We start from the raw sequence: 14172 nt of genomic DNA on the forward strand, positions 1-14172 counted from the left end.
TCTGGACGAATATTTTGGCAGAGACGATCACAACTCCGATTAGCCCGATCGGATCGAAGATTCTTGCTAGGTCGGAAACGACCGAACGTTTGCAGATCACCGAAGATGTCCATTCCGGAACCTTGAAGCGGAATACATCTATCCTGGGCTCCCAGACTAGACCAAGGGTTTTTATGGTAGCGCTTGAGTCGTCGAGCTCGAACGAACTGCGGTCGTCCTTGAGCTCCGCGGGTATTTCCTCCAAAACAGCTGGACTGTTGCTACTCCACTTTCGCAGGTTGAATCCTCCGCCTTTCAGCAGCTGCTGCATGTCGCTGCACAGCTTGACTCCATCTTCTACACTGTCCACTCCAGTCATCATGTCGTCAACGTAAAAGTCTTTGCTGAGGATTTTTGCTGCTTCAGGGTACTTGTGTCCATCCAGTTCTGCGAGTCGCTTAAGACATTTCGTGGCCAAATACGGCGCTGACGCCGTCCCGTACGTTATGGTGTTCAACTGGAAGACTCGGATTTCCTCGTTCCGACTATCTCGCCAGAAGATCTTGTGCAGTTTGCGATCCGTCCACTGTTGCAGTACCATACGGTACATCTTTTCGGCGTCCGCTACGATGGCAATCCGATGAAATCGGAAGCGAAGGACGATCGAAATGATATCATCCTGAACCGTCGGCCCCACCATCAACGCATTATTGAGGGAGACTCCGGTCGACGTAGCACACGATGCATCAAACACCACCCGTAGCTTCGTAGTTGTGCTGTCGGGTTTGATGACGCAGTGATGCGGAATGAAGTACTGCGGCAGTGCAGCATCTTCTTCGTCCGCGACAACCTCCTCCATGTGGCCCATGCGAAGGTATTCGTGAATGAACTCGCTGTACATTTGCTTGAGTTGTGGATTCTGGTCTAGCCGGCGTTCCAGCGACAAGAAACGGCGCATCGCCGTGGATTTCGAATCCCCAAGTTGACGAATCAAGTAGTCCTTCTTGGGAAGTGTTACAATGAACCGCCCACTTCCATCCCGCACCGTTGTACGGTCGAAGAGCTTCTCGCAGGCGTATTCTTCCAATGACAGCACACTGTTCGTTTTGCACGACTCCAGCTCCCAGAATCGCGTGAGTAGATCATCCAGCCTTTCGGTGCACAGATTGGCAACGTGCGGTCTCAGCACATCTGTCTCGATAGGAAGGTTTCCGCATACAATCCAGCCGAGGTTCGTGTTTTGTACGACTGGTCCATCATCTCCGAGCTTGAATTTCTCCTTGAGGAGCAGGTCGAAGAACAATCCTGCCCCGATAACCACATCCACGCTACCGGGTTCCGTGAAAAGTGGATCGGCGAGTGCGATGCCCTCCGGAAGTTGCAGACTGTTGGAATCAATCTTCCGGGTGGGAAGGTTAAGCGTAACTTGTGGAAGCACGTAGAATACGTCTTCCCCAGTGAACGACGAAATACGAGAGCGAACCCGAGCGAAAATGGATTGCTTGCACTTCTTAGCGGCTTGACCGATACCACTAATCGAAAGTGCTTCGCGAGAGCGCTTGAATTTCAAACGCTGCGATGCTCGTTCAGAAATAAAGCACAGCTGAGAGCCGCTGTCAAGCAATGCTCTAGCTTGCATGGTGTTTCCAAAGGGGTCTTCAAGGATCACGATCGCAGTTGCTAGCAGAACCGATCGTGACACCTTGGCTTCTTGAGCGGTGAGTACAACGTTAGGAGTGTCTAGAGTAGGTGGCGTTTGCATGCTTGGATTGGCTATAGGAATGGGGTTTTTGGAAGATTGGTTTGAGGATTGCTGAGGATTGGTATGTGTTGGCTTTTTGTGCTGTGAGAATGAACTTGTCTGACTCGATTGTGGGTTCTGTGGTGACTGTTGCGAGCGCTTGTTCGATTGCGGTGCCTGCTGCTCATTAGTGCTGTTGATGTGCAGCAATGAATGATGTCGTTGACCGCAAACACGACAGGCGCCTCGGGAACAGACCTTTGAAGTGTGACCGCGACCGAGACAATTGAAGCACAAATCGTTGACCTTCACTGCATTCCTCCGCTCGTCGACTCTCATCTCCCTGAACCGCTTGCACTGGTACGTCCAATGTTGACCGTCACTGCAGAATGGACACGACTGCTGCTGAACCGAATAACTGCTGCTAAACTTTGAGAATTTCTTCGGCTCCTTTGGTGCTTGTGTTTCACCGGAAATCGAACGCAAAACTGTCCTGTGGTTCGTTAGGAACTTCAGCATGTCGTCATATTTGGGAACGTCTGTTGAGCGATGTTCCGTTTCCCACAGTCGTTGTGTTGTGGGATCGAGCTTGCTGGCCAGCATGTGAGCCAGAAGCGTACTCCAATGTTGAGTATCTTCGCCGAGCTTCGTCAGCATCTGTAGATGTTTCTCAAACTCGCCGATGACGTGATTCAGCGCTTCGAAGGACTCCTTCTTCATCGGGTTGACTGCGAACAGAGCATCTATGTGGGACTTCACCAGAAGCTTCTTGTTTTCGTAGCGTGACTCCAATGAGCGCCACGCTATGGAGTAGTTGTCCGCCGTGAGGTCAATCGACGCAATCTGCTGCAGCGCTTCTCCCGCCAACGAAGTTCGAAGGTATGTGAACCGATCGATATCGGTCAAGTGAGGATTGTCGACAATTAGGGTTTTGAACGTGTCCCTAAAAGTGACCCATTCCATGAGCGATCCCCGAAACGTCGGAATCTTCAATTCGGGTAGCTTCACACGCATAGGAGAGGCCGCCGCCGGTGCGTTGTTCGGTGGTGCTGGGATCAGTTGACTGCTTGAACCGGGCCCGTGCATGAAACCTTCTAATGATGCCTTTAGTCGGAAGTATTGTTGGATGAATGTCTTCAGGGTCTTGGAATTTTGTTCGCTGCGTTGTTTCACCCTGGCCGCCATGGTCTGTTCGCGAACCGCTGCTGAAACCTCTCTACTCTCCTCATCATCGGTGTCGCATTCCTCGAGGAGTATTTCGATGTCTGCGCGCACATCACAGAAGGAATCGTAGACCTCGTCCAGCTTTTTCAGTCTTGCTGGAACAGAACCTTTATCGCGTGCCTCCTGATACTCGTTCACGAACTCCTCAATGGATTCCACCATGTCCCGCAGTTGTCGCTCCTTCTTCGTCAGCTTTCTCAGGTCGGAATTCACCATCTTAATCACTTTTGCACTTGCACTGCACACAGTAATCCGACCGCGCCGCGATATCGAACGTTTCGCGCTTGACAGAACCCACCGAGTGACAGAATATCAGAAATAAGCCCAAAGTGCGTTCAACTCAGCGAACCAAATCAACCCCCCAGACCAAATGAAACGCAATCATGCAATGAATCGTTTTATTGATGGCTATTTCCAGCACATGCACTTCGTCAGTGTAAGATCATGCGTTCTTAACACCACCTTTGACCACCTCCTTATAACTATGTACTTAGCTCAGAATGAACGGGAACCGCTGCACAGCCCTGTATGGATCGTCGTCGTCGTCGTCGTCGATGTGTGGTCGCCGAGCAGCCCAACCGCGTGTCCACAGCCACCGTAGAACCAAGCACAGATGCAGCCAGCAACCAGCAACAATGCCGCCTTTCACAGGCGACCGCACAATGGTAAACGCAAAACCACGCCGCGAGAACAATTAGCACCGTATATCACCGCACTTGTTTCTTTGTCGCTTCGATCGAATCCGGCTCGAAGGACCATTAATTATGTTCCGTCTTCGACCTTGGCGCACTGGTCAACACAACCGAAATGACCGTTCTCAATCTGGTCTTATCCCGATTCGCGGTTCTGGGAAAGATCGCGGCCCAGAGTGGTAAGCACGATGATTTTATCTGGCAATTAGTCCCGCACCGAGAATTCTTCCACCAATTAACGAACACTGCGGTTACTACGGTACAAAAAACACAGCCTTTATTCAGGAGACGAACGAATGTATTTCACGTGTGGTTTATTCGCGCACGGTTTTGAGACTGATCTCATCTACCTATTTGGTTCGGCTATTGCATTCTCCTATCTCCGGGCAGCCGGAGAGATAGGTTGATATGCGCTATCGCTATCTATTTCTGCTGGATGGATGCTGTGAGAATGAGTGTCTATCTCGCGATCTTCAGTTAAGCTGAAGATCGTTGCAGAGTGGAACCAAAACCGAAAAACATGAAAAAAACATACAATATTTAACATAAGAGTTGTCTAGAAAAACGCAGTAGGCGTTGCCGCGTGCAGACGTGTTTTGATCTGCTCGTCACGTTTCTTTCGCGTTCGGAAGAATTTTTTTCGCGATTCCGCCGACGGTTTAGTCGGTGCTACGCCATCCGGATGGTACTTCCGCGGGTAAAAATTGTGAATAATTGATTTTAAGAAGATGTTTGGGGGCTTGCGGGGCTTGTTGAAAGTGAAAGTGACCTCGGAATGGACGTGAGTAACCAGACATTCTGAAACGGGTCACGGCCCCCTGGAGGATTACCGGTTGGGAACCCGTGCACTAATAAATAATAGACGACTCTTTCTTTGCTTTACTTACGATTTTTCACATGATCGTAGCCGACAATCACAAAGTAATCGGCGAACTGGGATATTTCTACGGTGGACGGAGTTTTTTTTCTTCCCACCTCAGCTGGCGCTGCTGCTGCTGGAACTATGTTGTGCAACTCCGATGGTGACGACGACGATGGAGTCCATATGCATATACATATACATATGTATGAACAAAAACAACAATCTGGACTGAACCGCGAATAATCTGCCAATTCTTTTTTTTATCTATTTTTATAATTTCACTAATGATTTTTCGCTTCACTCGGAATTTTGATTTTGCACTTTTTTTTATTTATTTCTTCACTTGCTTCTCTACTAGGTAGGAAATCACTTATTTGAGAAAACTCTCCACAAAGCTATAACATAACACCCGAAAAATGTATTCTCCTTCCAACCGAAATTCCCCTCCACACCACCCACGATTGCACTCATTTGGAGCACTTACAACTCGATATGCACATCGCCGAAACCGAAAAGCAGAGCAGCGATCTTATTTTTGGGACCGCACCCCAGAAATTCACACCGAAAATCTAAATATGAATCAGTTCTGCCAAGACTTCTTCCTATGTTGCGTTCGCCACCCGCCACCTACTCCTTTACTTATTCCCACAGGTTGGCAGGTGGACAACGAGAGAGGAGCATCACCCCATCCGCAAACACAAGAACCACACACTATTATCGTCCCAGTAGCAATCACTTTCCTTCTTTTTCACGCTTTTTTTCTGGTATCAAATACTGGAGAAGGCGCTTCTGCTGGATCACCCGCCTGCCCTTTTCACTCCCGGAACTCGACCACACCTCGACGACGTATTCCGCGAATTCGATTGCGCGACCATAATATGGTAATAATAATAAATAATTAATAAAAATATCACTTCGCGCGATTTTGATTGGCACGGACTGTCGAAACGGCGACGACGGACGGGCCCAGTCAAAAACAAACTGACGTTCAATGACACACACTTAAGCGTGCGCATACAGTACGGATGCTGTTTGTACATTCCATACAGTACTTGTGTGCGTGCACCATCATGCGCAGTTTGGTCGAGTTCCCAAGTCGAGCAGTTCATTAGTAGATCTTTGTATCGAGATACTATTTTTGCGACGCATGTATGCGATAACCAAGCATGAGCGCTTGCGCACCATCCAACGTGAGCGTTTTGCGCTTATGACGTGCACGTTTCGTGCACAAAACGTCGTGAGCTAAAACGCGCCTAAATTCTTGTTTTGGGTGTAGGTATCTGCTGGAATGGGTTTGTTGACACTTTTCAGTGCCAAGTAGGGTGTACATGATGAGAGTGATAATTGTTGGAAATCGATGTAACCGAGTAAAATTACGTTCAAAACTGGATACATCGCCAGAAATTACGTGCCTGGATATTACAGAATTATTTGCTGTGTTGTCGATGTTCCGAGAGAACTCGCTACAAAGACATGGTACACATAACCAATCTGGGAACAAAACGGAACCGGAAGAAGCTAAAAATGTAATGTATTCGCCTGATTCTCAACGGAAGCTGCATGAAATTCAAACTGATTTGCACTACACGTTTTTAGGATAGTGTAGGATTCCGATGACGCAGTATTTTAAATAACGATGCAGAATTTTCAAAATCGGTTTTGATCGTGTATGAGAACCGATTTTAAGAATATTGCTTCGTTATTTGATATAAAATCAAAAACGACAAAGTGGGCAAACTCAAATGAATTTAAAATGGCACTCGTAGAGGAATTCTGAAAATGATTTATTATAAAAGAAATCCTAGAAGGGTATCTTTTTTGAAGAATATTAGGTTTCTGTTCGGATTTTTTCTGATATTTCTCCAGGAATTCAATTCGGGATTTTCTTTCCAACTTTTTATCCAGTATTCCATCTAGTTTTAGTAATTTTTCCAAAATTATTTCCGGAGTTTATTCTGGCTGGGATTTCGTCGGAAATTCTTTGTAAGATTCCTGCAGGAGTTCCTTCTAAGAAATTTTCTAGGAATGTTTTCCTCGATACCTCTAGATCCATCTAAGACCTGCCGAGATTTGCTTTTTTGAGATTTTGAGGATTCTTTCAGGAGTTCCTTAGCGGGTTTCTTCCGGGTTTCTTCAAGATTTTTTTCTAGGATTAACCAGTACTTTCTTCTGGAATTTCTCCAAGAGTTCCTATCGGGATTACTACAATCTACGATTTCTTCTTTTGAGGATTTTGTCTAAGATTACTCCTGGAGTAAGAAGAGTGTGCTCTACTGTACGCTCGGCACTGGAGTGAGTTTGTTTTGTATCCAATGAGGTATCAAGCAAAAACCTTGCATTTTAGTACTGCTTTAGGGCTTCGAAACACTATGGTAGTCCTGTATTGCATAAAGGGTCCAAATGATGTTGATAGTTGAATTATTGGTTATTGGGGTAGCGGTCTTTTGAAACCTAGTTTAGAGTGGTTCTAGAATCACTGTACTTCACCGGAAATTGTTCTGGATAGATGACATCCTGACCTCATACATATATCTCCATCAATTATCATTTATTCGAAAAAAAAAACTTTTACTTCTCTGACACCACGAGACGAATCATTGGCGCATTCTGAATGAATGATCTTTTCAGTTCACGACCGGCATGCAAACTGGTTCTCTTAATTATAGATATCATTACAGTACGGATCGAGTCGGGTTAGTAGGAATGAATTGTGACTTGATCTCTGGCGGCGTACAAACGTAACGCAAAACACTTGTTCTGTCTGTCGGTGGTGTCGTCTCTTACCCGACCGCGACCAGCCAGATGGAATCCACAAATCTTGCGAACCAGAGCAGAGCGCACGGAAATCATTGCTGCTCGTGCGATGGTAATGAGACACGCCCCATTTTGGACAAGTCGGGCAATCTGGCCGGCGGTGCGAGTGGCGGCGCAGGGGATGTTCCAGTCCAGACGACGACGCAACGGTCTGCGACTGTTGTGCGAACTGCGAGAGCTGCTCGGAATAATTGATGATGACCGTGGGTTTGTGGGTATGACTGGCTGGATTCTAGTGGAGGGACGGGCGGTGCGGTACGAGGCTCTCGGTGGGAACAATGATGATTTTCACAATTTATGGATATGAGCTAATTCTGGCTAATTTGTCATCCTGAATGAGGGGTTTCGGTTATGACGTGAATGGTAATGATTTGAATAATAAGGTACATTATGACGGGGGCAATATTTGGACGTTCATCAGTGATTTCAAAGAATGCTTAAATGATGTGTCAGAATTTTACCGATTGAACTTGCATGCTTGAATGTTGCATACCCAGGTCCGGATTAAGGATTGTGGGGACCCAGGGCCCGAGTGGAAGTTGAAGCCCCTAGGAGAAATGAGCAAAAATGTTCTTTCTTACTTTCGAACTGTACTTGAGCAATATGGAAAATAAATAAATGTTAGCAACCAAAGAAGGTTTTTGTGGGGGGCCTTAAATGTGGGGGCCCGGGGCCCTGCCCATCCCACCTTAGATCCGGCCCTGTGCATACCGTAAAACAGGGTGTTATGAAGCAGCGATGATCTGTTTAACCATCCTTATAAAATAATCATAATACAGTCGAGTCTGCAATTACACGCTGCCACCCGCTTTACGCTCACCGCAACTTCTCGGCTGTCTTTCATCTAATCCATCTGATTTTTTCAGTGCAGTTAGTACTTACTATAACCTCATCACATACAAAAAAACCCTAATTAATCCACCGAGCGGTGATGGTGCCTTTCTCGTGCCTTCGAAAACACACTTCAACACAACTCAAGTGACATGTTGATGAATATCGTACTTTCATACGTTTCACAGAAATCCATTTCATCAGAGCTCATATCATTTATCTGGTTTTTGATTTTTGAGCCTTGAACTCTTAAACAACAGCCGCAATCTTGAATTTTGAGCCGCCATTTAGGATTTATGTCCAGCAGCTTGGAAATTCTGGTCGCTATTTTTGGACTCCAGACTTCTTCCCCATATCAGATACACCCATATTGAATGGTTTTAGAGCGTAAACCTCCATTAAACAGCTGCCGTCTTGAAGTTTTTGCCGCCATCTTGAATTTTGAGACGCCATATAGCCATATAGTGAGCATATAGCCTTTCAGTACACTTCGGAGCACGAGAAAGGCAAAACAATATTTTCGAGCATAAATTCTGTAGAAAACTAAGATATTTAACCAAACCATTAGCTTAAAAGATCTGTTTTTGATAGAAAATTAAATAAACTTTCGAATGAGGGTTAAAAAGCTGCGATAAGTTTGACCTTTTTCAAGTTATAGCCAGTTTGAGACAAGCAAAGTCAAAAACATCTAAAGTTAATTACTATGTAACGGTTGAGATTTGACCATATGCGTACACATCACTCCTTAAAAAGTTTGCATTCATCCATCGGGATCCCCCGGAACCGGTTCCGGAACACTACCGGTTCAGATATGGACTGATGGTGTTTTCCTGCTAACCGTTCATCAGGTTATCGAAAATGCCGCTGTTTGTTGTGTCGCATGAATGAGTTATGTTCAATTTTATATGTGATCACTTCCGGCGGAACACCCAGAACCGGTTCCGGAACACTACCAGTTCATATATGATCTCATGCTGTTTTCCTGCTAACCGTTCATCACGTTATCAAAAATGCCGCTGTCGCATGCATGGGTTTGGTTCTCTTTTATATTTGACCACTTCCGGCGGGACATCCGGAACCGGTTCCGGAACACTACCGGTTCTGATATGGTCTAAGACTATTTTCCGGCTTACCGTTTATCAGATTATCGAAAATGCTGTGGTTGGATGTGTCGCATGCATGGGTATGGTTCTCTTTTGTGTATGGCCACTTCCGGCGGGACATCTGGAACCGGATCCGGAACACTACCGGTTCAGATATGGTCTGAGACTATTTTCATGCTTACCGATCATCAGGTTACCGAAAATGCCACGGTTTGATGTGTCGCATGCATAGGTTTGGTTCTCTTTTTTATTTGGCCACTTCCGGTGGGACATCCGGAACCGGTTCCGGAACACTACCGGTTCAGATATGATCTGATACTATTTTCCTGCTAGCTGTTCATCAGGTTACCGAAAATGCCGCTGTTTGATGTGTCACGTGCATGGGTTTAGTTCTCTTTTATATTTGGCAACTTCCGGCGAGGCATCCGGAACCGGTTCTGGAACACTACCGGTTCTGATATGGTCTGAGACTATTTTCCTACTTACCGTTCATCAGATTATCGAAAATGCCGTGGTTTGATGTGTCGCATGCTTGGGTTTGGTTCTCTTTTATATTTGGCCACTTCCGGCGGGACATCCGGAACCGGTTCCGGAACACTACCGGTTCAGATATGGTCTGAGACTATTTCCTGCTTTCCATTTATCAGATGATCGAAAATGCCGTGGTTTGATATGTCGCATGCATGGGTTTGTTGCATTTTCATGTCTGGTCCCTCCCAGAGGTGCCGATCCGGAACACCTAAATGGCCATAACTCCGGAACGGCTGGACCAATCCGAACCATTTTCAATAGGAAACAATGGGACTATATGCCGCGTCGAATGAACCGTCGGTCATTAAAATCGGTTGAGGTTTACTGCCAAAAAGTGATGTGAGTTTTTTTGTACACACACATACACACACACAGACATCACCTCAATTCGTCGAGCTGAGTCGATTGGTATATGTGACTCGACCCTCCGGGCCTTCTATCAAAATGTCATTTTTGGAGTGAACATATAGCCTTTCCTGTACACTTAGTGTACGAGAAAGGCAAAAATGAACTAAATTGGTAAAAAGACAGCCTGGAAAACGCGGTGGGCGTAAAGTGGGAGGCAGCGTCTAATAAGAGATCCGACTGTACATGTTTCAATGAGTTTCAGCTCACGAATGGTGTTTACTTTATGTAACAACTGGGTATCGTCCCTTACCGTGTCCCTTAGCATAGGAACAAGAAAAACCGCAAGAATAGAAGGTGCTTGGGGACGCCAAACCAAGAAGACGTAGAAGCGTTGGTGCCTAGTGCGAGAAAGGCGACGCGCACGTCGTGACGACCCAACAGTCTAAATACTCGGACGTCTTGAGGACGATGCGAAGCGACGCCAAGTTCGTGGATATGGGAGCCAACGAGCGCAATATAAGATGTACTCGTACGGGTGAAATGAGCCTAGAGCTGAAGTGTGACAAGGAACGCAAGGACGCCGCCCACAAAAGCCTGGCGGAAGAGGTCCTTGGCGAAGGGGTCAAGGTGAGGGTTCTTACAGCAGAGGCGACTCTGATGGTAAAGAACGTAGTAAGGAAGATCAAGATGAGCTGGTCAGTATGCCATCAGACCTTTCATGAACCACCGGAGGATTGCTTCAGGTGTCTGGAACCAGGATACAAGCCATGCGACTACAAAAGCCCTGTCAGGAACAAGCTGTGCCGGAGATGCAGCGCCGAAGGCCATAAGGCACAAGGCTGCACGAGTCCACCCATTTGTCTTATTAGTACTGTGAAATCCGTGAACAACAGACATCCGACGGGTGGTCCAAGGTACCCGGCTTTTAAAAAAGCCGCAGCTGAACAAATCACAGGTCAGGTAACGCAGCTGAACCTGAATCACTGTTACGCGGCTTAGCAACTGCTTTGTCAGGCATTTTCCGAGTGGGGGACGGATATCGCCATCATAGTGGACCCATACCGAGTACCCGCCGACAACGGCAATTGGGTCGCGGATAGGTCCAGAAAAATTGCGGCGAAATGGATGACGGGTAAATACCTCGTTCAGGAGTCGATGTCTACTTCCTATGCGGGCTCGTCATTGGCGTAGCTAGAGGGGTGGCCTGGGGAGCCAGAAAAAATCTGAAAACCACTGTCTTAATGACAAACATAGATCTCTAATAAAAAAATATTTGGCATTATAATTATTGGAGGCTATTGCCAACTTGTCACACTTTACAGGATCATACCATTTTGGCATATGCAATTTAGTCTTTTAGAACCAAAATTATATCAGTAGCAATGCTTTGTACAATTTATTTTTTAAATCACCGAGAAATGAAATCTTAATGATAGTTTTCAAAGGAATTCTTTGATGGGTATCCCAAAGAACCTCTGAATTTTCTAGCAGCAGTACTGCCAAATATTGTTGACTGCTTTCTTGTGGAATTCAATTATAATAGGGGAAAAGACACCCCTTCAATTATAATAGGGGAAAAGAGGGCCCATATAGCCGAGGCGGTAAACGCACGGGTATTCAGCATGACCATGCTGAGGGTGACGGGTTCGATTCCCGGTCGGTCCAGGATCTTTTCGTAAAGGAAATTTCCTTGACTTCCTTGGGCATAGTGTATCTTCGTGTCTGCCACACGATATACACATGCAAAATGGTCATTGGCAGAGGAAGCTCTCAGTTAATAACTGTGGAAGTGCTTATAGAACACTAAGCTGAGAAGCAGGCTTTGTCCCAGTGAGGACGTTACGCCAAGAAGAGAGAGAGAGAGGGGAAAAGACACACAACTCAGCGTAATGATGGTAGCGGCGGCCAATTTCTGCACGGTTAGGGGTTTTTCTTCACTCGTGCATTGTTTCTTCTGGAGCTTACACCTATTTTTTGTTAATATGTATCTACATCTGATAGTCCTTGACTTGGTTAAAAGCTATGAAACTGACAGGTTTACGTTGAATAACAAATTACAAAACTATCGCAACCAATACCAATAATAATCATCCAATTTGTTTTACCTTATTAACAATCTTGAAATAGCCTGGATCTCTATTCATCTAAGAATAAATCTTCAGTTGTATTGATCCGAGTACATCCATGCCGGAATTTTTTTAAAACTGTTTTAAATACTCATCTCAAAACATATTCTTAACCCAAATGACAATTGACGTATTCCCGGAAGGATCCTTGGAAAAATTGTTGAAGGTATTCCCGTAAAAACCTGACACTATCACTGGAGAAAACCCTCGAAGTGTCCTTGTAAGAATTTCTGAAGAGAATCCCTGCAGATTTATTTTCTTGAAGAACTATTTTCGTAGTATTTTCGGAAAACTCTCAAATGATGGAATTATTGGAAAAATCCTGGAATTCACCTGAAGGAATTGCTGGACAACTATCTGGAATGTATTCAAAAAAAAATGTCTGAGGAATTTGCAAAGCAATTACTACAGGTATTCGTGTTGCATTTTCAACTGAATTTGCAGGAGGAAACCCTGGGAGAATTACAAAAGAGTCTGCTCTGACTGTAATAGAATAACACTAATAACTAATAACAGGATATATTCCTGAAAGAATAGCACGACGAATTTCTGTAGCATCTTCTTGGATTCCTGAATAAATTTGTGGATAAACTTCTTAAAGATTCCTCGGAGATAATTAATTAAGAATTCTTGGAGGACTTCTCTAAACTTATCTTAAGTTATTCCAATATAAATTGCTGGAGGATTTCCCACAGAATACCTTCAAATAATTCAAAAAATCTTCAGATAATTCTGTAAAAAATCTTGAGTGAATCCCTGGAAAAGATGATGAACGAATTTCTCAAATTTCTGCCCTTGCATCAATTTTTGAAAAGATTCAGGATTTATGATGTAGCTACAGGTATTCCTGGAGCAATTTCAAAAAAAAAAACTGCTGGAGCAATCGCTGAAAGAATTTCTAGAGAAATTCCTAGAGGAATTCCTGCAGGTGTAGGAATCCCTAGAGAAATTTTCTGAAAGTATTTCTCAAGGAATCCCTGGATGAATTCCTGAAGGAATCCTTAGAGCAAATAAAAGGAAGCCTCAGAGAAATTTCTGAAGAAATCGCTTGAAGAATCTTGGGAGGATTTCCTAGACAAATTTCTGGAGGAATTCATGGAGGAATTTTTGCATGAATTCCTGGAGGAATTTCTAGAAGAATTTTCGGAGAAATTCTTGGAGAAATCCCTGGAGGAATTCTTGAAAAATTACCTGAAGCAATTTCTAGAGGAATCTCTGGAGGAAATCCTGGAGGATCCTCTGGACAAATTTCTGGTGGAATCCCTGAAGAAATTAGTGAAGAATCCTATTGGGAAATTCCGGGAGGAATCTTTAGAGAACTTTCCGTAGAAATTCTTTGAAGAATCCCAGGGGAATTCATAAAAAAATCCCCGAAGGAATTTCTGAAGGAATCCCTGTAGCAACTCCTGGTACCTCAGGAGGAATGCCTAGAGAAAATTTTGAAAAAATCCCTGGTGGAATTCCAGGAGGAATTCCTGGAGAAATATCTAGAGGAATTCTTGCGATACTTCCGAGGAACTATTCCTACTAGAATTCCTGGAGGAATCCCTGAATGAAATTCTGGAGGAATCACTAAAAGAATTCTGGTGAAGTCCCTGAAGAAATTTTTGAAGAAATTCCTAGAGAAATTTCTAGAGGAGTTCCTGCAGGTATGCCTGAGTAAGCCCTCTGGAGGAGTTTCTGAAACAATACCTGGAGGAATCCTTGGATGAACTCCTGGAGAAATTCTTAGAGCAAATATGGGAGGAATCCTTGGAAATTGCTGAAGAAACCGCATGAAGAATCCCGGGAGGAATTCCTTGACAAATTTCTGGAGGAATCTTTGGAGAAATTCCTGCAACAATTGCTGGAAAATCCCTGAAGCAATTCCTAGAGGAATTTCTGGCGGAAATCCTGGAGGAACTTCTGGGCAAATTCCTGG

At 44.9% G+C, this 14172-nt stretch overlaps 1 protein-coding gene across 1 annotated transcript in view; it reads right to left on the reverse strand.

Annotated features, from left to right (window-relative positions):
• Nucleotides 1–3160, reverse strand: part of LOC134286415 (uncharacterized) — a 13058-nt gene extending 9898 nt beyond the window's left edge. The window contains exon 1 of the mRNA XM_062848025.1: nt 88–3160. Coding sequence (XP_062704009.1) covers nt 88–3160 — 3073 coding nt within the window. The remainder of the gene's footprint in view (nt 1–87) is intronic.
• Between the last annotated feature and the right edge of the window lie 11012 nt (nt 3161–14172).

Source organism: Aedes albopictus, chromosome 2 (assembly GCF_035046485.1).
Source record: "Aedes albopictus strain Foshan chromosome 2, AalbF5, whole genome shotgun sequence".
Lineage (NCBI taxonomy): Eukaryota > Metazoa > Arthropoda > Insecta > Diptera > Culicidae > Aedes > Aedes albopictus.